Consider the following 6709-nt stretch of genomic DNA (forward strand, 5'->3'; position numbering starts at 1 on the left):
GATACAGCATGATGAGCAAGGCCTTTCCACCCCTGTCAAGGGTTTCCTTAAAAGCCTCCGTCACCTCGAGTAGAGCAGTTTCTGTACTCAGGTTGGATCTAAACCCAGACTGAGACTGATGTAATAAGGAATTACCCTCTAGAAAGCTGGTTAAGGTGGTATGTGCATGCTTTTCCGCTATTTTGGCCAGAGCGGGCAACAAGGAGATTGGCCTGTAGTTCGAGTGCAATTTGGCATCTGCATTCGGCTTTTTAATAAGGGGGAGAACAAGGGCCTGCTTCCAAGATGAGGGGACTTTTCCCGAGCTCAAAGATAGATTAATCATGGGATTGATAATAGAGTTAAGAGCAGGCACCAAGGTCGCAAGACACTTGGCAGGGCAAGGGTCTAGTGGAGAGCCAGATTTCAAGTTGGACAAGAGGTCAAGCGAAGCCTGAAGCTCTAAAACAGGGAAGCAGTCAAGAATAGGAATATTTGTGTCCGATACAGATGAATATGACCATGGATTAAGAGAGCCGACAGCCACAGAGCCACAATCCGAGATATTCTGGGCTCCTTGTAAGGTCGATTGGATGGTACGAATTTTATTAGAAAAAAATGCTGCAAGCGCCGTAATCCATGGTTCTGAAAAGACAGACGTCGGAGCACAGCAGGAGGGAGAAATAAATTCTTTTACAATCTTAAAGATCTCTTTGCAGGAGTTGTCTGCTTCCTCAATCCTTTTAGCTAAAAAGGATTTTTTTGCTGCCGTAATCTCCCTATGATATTCCTTCACTGCTTCTCTATAAGACCACTTAGCAGATGTGTCATACTGCCTCCGCCAGATTCTCTCCAGCTTCTTGCAGTGCCTTCTCTTACCAGCCAGTGTGGCTGAGAACCACGAAGCAGATGCTCTTGTCAGTTTTGACCTAACCTGGCAAGGAGGTGCCAGAGCTTCTAGACGTTTGGTGAGCCAGTTCTGAAAACAGACTACATCGTCCTCCAACCTACCAGTGAGAACACACCCTCCATCAATGGAGATTGCCAGCGACACTGTCCTAGTAGGCCTGGCACTTAGCCATGATCCAGACGGGTTCACATGAGTGTATTATCTATTACCTGCCAGACCAGACCAACTTATTCCTCCAGACATGGACACCCTTCTTATGGTATGAGGACAAGGGCTGAAAGTCTGCCCAAGGAATTCCAGCCCCCCTATCCTATTGACCAATGCAAGGCTGCACTGAAAAGCATAGCCAACTGTCGCTGCTATCACCTCACATGACGATGTTCTGCCACATCATACCCCACTCCCTCAAACTCCTTCAATGTAGTGAATACAGGCTTCTGCTTGCACGCATTGCTATGTTAGCATAAGCATATTAGAAGTATAAACGCCATTTACCACTTTGCAGCTTTTGCACACAACACTACATGTAACTGTTGTTGTAAGTTAACTTGCTTGATTTTCTTCGCATGAGAATGGTCTGTTTTTCACATCCCTAGACTTACACCGCAACCTTAGTCTGTATACTGCTTGCTGAGGTCTTCAAGGTCATAATAGCAATGTATGCTGTGATTCAGGTTGATCGGCCCACGCTCTAGACACAACATGCACACAGCTGCAATAAACTGAAATTCTAGTGCCTTTAATATTGCATTGGATGCTAATTCGGGCACTTGAAGAAATACCTTTTCCAGAGACAGAGAGCTTTGCTGATACTGAGATGTGATTCACCTCTGCTGATCTTGGAGGTATGGGGTTCCCCATTCAAGCCTAAGAGACCTAATATTATAAAACGTAGTTCCTGGCAGGGATAGGTGGTTCACAAGTTGCTATATGACCTGTTTCCACTATCATTGTAACATGATTTCTCCCGTTGTGTTTTATGGAATTGTAACATTGCTGATTGTTTTATTTCTAATCATGTGCCTGCTTATGTTAGCCAAAATATTGCATCTTAGAGCACATAGTTAAAAATAAACATTTTAAACTTTTCCATGTCTCTGATTACTCATGTTGTGGATTTGTATAAGAATAAAAACGAAAGAGTGTTCTTGATTTCCACCATTCCTGAGAGTTCCCTAGGTCTCTTGTTCTGAGTTGTCTAATCATTGGTAGCTTTGCTGTAGTACGGAGAGCTAATTAGACACTGATGCTAGTCAGATAGGGGTTCTGGGTACTGAGGTGAATTTTTTGGTCCACCACAATTCACTGAGGTCCTGGCTTCCTGTGCATAGTTCTGTGCATGAGCGGAATCTCTGCAACATGGCGCACCCAACATTTGGTCTTATGTTCCAGACACTGAGTAGTGCGTATATTAGTCCACAACACCCTCACTCCTGTTTCCAGTTGACAGCAGTGATGGATTAACCTACCTATATGGATAAATTATAGGTTTATTCAAGTTGAAATTTTAAAAAGGTTTGTACTTTGAATTACTACCCATTTTTGCTACAATTCATATATATTGTTTTTCCTATACTGTGTCCTTATGGGTGATATTGATATAGGTGCAAAAACAACAGTTGATGGACAGAATGCAGAACAATGTCATACATTCACCCCAGTACAGAGATCTGGGCCTAAATCCATCGTTTTTTTGCACTCCACAGCACCCCAGTTCAGACATGGCCATATGCAAATCAGCCTTGACCCTGTGCCTCATGGGTACAGTCCAGCCCGAACTGCCAAGCCATGTCTTTCCTGGACACGGAATCAAGCATCCTAGGACCGGTTTCTGGCTATCAGCCGTCTTCAGCCAGGATAGCTTGACTCCAGTGGTGTGGAGAGCATGGGACTCACGTCTGAGCATACCCATCCCACTCGGTGTGACAAATGCAAAAACAACAGTTGATGGACAGAATGCAGAACAATGTCATACATTCACCCCAGTACAGAGATCTGGGCCTAAATCCATAGTTGTTTTGCACTCCACACCACCCCAGTTCAGACATGGTCATATGCAAATCAGCCTTGACTCTGTTCCTTATGGGAACAGTCCAGCCTGAACTGCCAAGCCATGTCTTTCCTGGACCAGAATCAAGCATCCTAGGACCGGTTTCTGGCTATCAGCTGTCTTGAGCCTGCTGGAGGATTACCATTGTATCATTTACTCTCATGGTTCGGCGCAATGGGCGACAGAATCTTAGCATGCTTACTCAGCGGCTTGCGCAATAGTGGTTGGTACCATGGTGAATGGAGAATTGAAGTCTGATGTCGTGCATACGCAGACATTAGGGGACTGTACTGCCCAGTTGGCAGAGCTACCTGCTCTGGTGCTAGCACTGGAGTTTGCTGATCCCGGTGTGACTACTCTTATTGTAAGTGACTCTTACTACTGTGTTTAGTCTTTCCATGACAATTTATTTTCTTTGGACTCAGAGTGACAATCGTGATTCCAAAGGTAGCACAATCAAACACAAAATGCTTTGGGTTTGAGTCGCAGAACTTAAAGAAAGTCTGCCTCTTGTGAATGTAATTCATACTCTTGGTCACCAGCGCGTAGGAGGACACGCTGTTGGTAACAGTCTTGCTGATGAAGCAGCAGAGACAGCAGTGGCGACATATTTAGTAGCAGCAGTTACAAGGTTCAAAAGTAAAATTGATGAAGACATCTTGGCAGCCATTGCTGCACCAGAGAAGGGAGGTGATTACCCTAGAGGTTTTCCTTTTAAATACTCTCATCATTTAAGTCCTGATAAAGTTCCCTATGTTAAAATTAACGACGTTGGTAACAGATTGATTCCCAATGCGGACCGCAGGCAAACCTTGATAACAGTCGCTCATGAGGGCTTGGCCTCGGTGCATGCCGGCGTTTCAGCGACTGTCTCTATCTTATAGCAGGGTTGCTGATGGCGTGGATTGTACAAACAGATGTGTGATTATGTCCTTAACTATGACATTTGCCAGCAGATCAAACCGTCTACTGCTGCGCGGCCACCACAAACTCAGTTGTACATATCTAATAAACCACTTGGGTGTGTTAATTTAGATCACTGCAGTCCTTTCTCCTCAGATATTGCGTATAAATACATTTTAGCAGCAGTGGATTTGTGCACTCGCTTTATTTGGCTCTGGCCGCAAAGTAGTGCTGATGCTCGAACTATCATAAGGGATTTGCGTGTCTTTGTGGGAATTTTTGCATGTGGCACCCTCCATTCCGACCAGGGTCCAGCGTTCGCCTCTAAGGAGTACAAGGATGCCATGAGGTCTCTGGGGGTGCAGGTCAAATGTTCGTCTTCATACAGGGCTGAGGGCAATTAAGTTGTGAAGTGAATGAACCGTGACTTAAAGTAATTCTTGACAGCTAGGGTTGTAGGTACTGGCAGAAATTGGTTGACCTATCTGTATAGCGTACAACGTGTACTTAGTAATCTCCCTAGAAAGTCTCTGGGTGGGCGGACCCCATACAAAATGCTGTTTGCATAAAAATGTTTGTTCCGGACCTTGAGGGTCTAGACATGGCGACGTCGACCACACCCTTTTACGTACATTATCATTCTGCTGTATTACAGAGCCTACATTCTAGAGACTCGAGACAGTCTTGCAAAGGAACACTTGCCATCCACAACTGATGCTGCACTTCAGATTCCAGGAGTTGGCTGGCTACCTCGAGTCGGTGACCTGGTCCGTGAGAAGGAGGAGGAGGAGCAGAGACGGATGGGACGTGGACCGTCTCGGCTCCCGGTCCACGCGCTGCTCCGGCCTGGATCCCAGCGTCTGAAGGAAGCCCTCCGCGATGCTCATGCTCCCTACCTGAGGTGGAAGGTGTGGGGCACCTGCGGGGCTGCTCAGATCGCTGCTGGTGCCACTGGAGTGGCGTAGTTTTGTGGTGCGGAGAGACGACAGCGGCGGCCAAAATGGCGACCGGAGCCTTGCCGTGAGCGCCGATGGCTGCATCCCTCTGCAGGAGGTATGTCTAATGTGCGCATTTCGAGGGGCACAGCAACTGCCACTAGTGGAACACTACCTCAGGGGCCTCCGTAACGGCTTTACACCGGAGACGGCCCCGCCGCAATCGGTTCTCCCGTGCCTGCCTGACTTTAAAATGGCGCCCGGAGGTGACCCGTAAATGCCGATCGGCGCCACTAATTGATGACCTGGGCCCAGCGCCTACTGCCTCTCCCACAACATATACGGCATCTGTTACCACGAGTTGCTGCCCCTCTGCATATGCTGCAGCTGAGCTGAAGAAACCACTGGCCTGTCCTGGGGTTAACCCCGCACCTCCGACACCTCATACACCCTGTTTTCCAGCAGACCTCCTGTATCCTCCCTCCTACCTGCTGGCTCAGCCTCTCACCCACGGAGGAGCTCCTGATTAAAATGGCGGCTTTGTTCAACGGATCCTTTGGTGTCAGCGGAGGTTGCCACTTGAAGCACTTGGCCTCCAATTTTACACCAGCACTAGAGGTGAGCTGGGCGCCACTGCAACTAACGCTGCTCTCCTCTGAGAAGCGCTCCAGTCTGCTCTGCCCCGGGGCTTGCCTGACCGCAAAATGGCGGCGCCTTAGGAACATCGGTGCAAATGACTCCCCGGGCAGACTTTCAAGCTCGCGATCGGCTTCTACCAAAGCATAGCCTGAAGAGCTCTCCTCCTGTGCCCTCCTCCTGTGCCTCCTCCTGTACCCATCCAGCATCGGCGTTGCTGAGGCTCCTCCTTTTGGTCCCAGATGATGTGGGACAGCTTTGTGGCGTGTTCTCCCCTGCTCCCGGGACTGCCTCCCGTTCTGCGAACAGCTGTCTTGGCGCCCGTGGTCTTTCTTTCCCGACCCCTGGTCTCCGGATCAAACTCCTCTGCCCCAGCTCCTCATGGACGATGAGGCTGTGACTTTGCTGCGGACTGCCCTTCTCCCCCCGGACTTGCTGGCTATGGCAGCACTCTACCTGGACTTTCGGACTTGGACCTCTGCACTCCCCGCCATTTTCTTTTCTTTTTATGACTCGCTTCTTCTTCTACCTTTCTCCTCCGCCATTTTAGCGACCTCTGACCTCTCCCCTCTCTGTCCTAGATACCTTTCTATTGTCTCTCCTGTTGCCTCTGACACACTCCTCGCTGTCTTAATCGTTACTATCTGCTTCCCTCTCTCGTTTGTCTCACTTTCCTGCCCTTCTCTGTCCCTCCCCTGGTGCTGTGACTACATCCCCCCTCCAACTGCATTTCCCCTCCAACCCCACTTAATGGAACTCTGCTTTTCTGTATATAGAGATAACTCTAATCACTAGTATATACAGTAGACCGTTGTGCTCTCTACCATTCCTATGTGACTCTTAGAGTATATCCAGTCATATCCCTTCCATATGTATATAGAGATAACTCTAATCACTAGTATATGCAGTAGTCCGCTGTGCTCTCTACCATTCCTATGTGACTCTTAGAGTATATCCATGTGTATCCCTTCCCTATGTATATAGAGATAACTCTAACCACTAGTATATGCAGTAGTCCGCTGTGCTCTCTACCATTCCTATGTGACTCTTAGAGTATATCCATGTGTATCCCTTCCCTATGTATATAGAGATAACTCTAATCACTAATATATGCTGTAGACCGTTGTGCTCTCCACCATTCCTATGTGACTCTTAGAGTATATCCATTTGTATCTCCTCCTTGTGTGACTTTACATCTTGTACATTTGCAATTTTTTCTGTTTGTATCCTCTATGTAACGCATGTAATCCTAAGTCCTTATGTTTTTCAACTGGTTCTTATGTAAAGCGCTCTGAC

The 6709-nt window shown here is 47.6% G+C and overlaps 1 protein-coding gene across 1 annotated transcript in view; it reads right to left on the reverse strand.

Moving 5' to 3' along the window:
• The window catches only part of LOC144769725 (uncharacterized), a 63430-nt gene extending 57808 nt beyond the window's left edge, over positions 1-5622 (reverse strand). The window contains exon 1 of the mRNA XM_078653906.1: positions 5266-5622. Coding sequence (XP_078510032.1) covers positions 5266-5622 — 357 coding nt within the window. The remainder of the gene's footprint in view (positions 1-5265) is intronic.
• Between the last annotated feature and the right edge of the window lie 1087 nt (positions 5623-6709).

Source organism: Lissotriton helveticus, chromosome 7 (genome assembly GCF_964261635.1).
Source record: "Lissotriton helveticus chromosome 7, aLisHel1.1, whole genome shotgun sequence".
NCBI classification, from domain to species: Eukaryota; Metazoa; Chordata; class Amphibia; order Caudata; family Salamandridae; genus Lissotriton; species Lissotriton helveticus.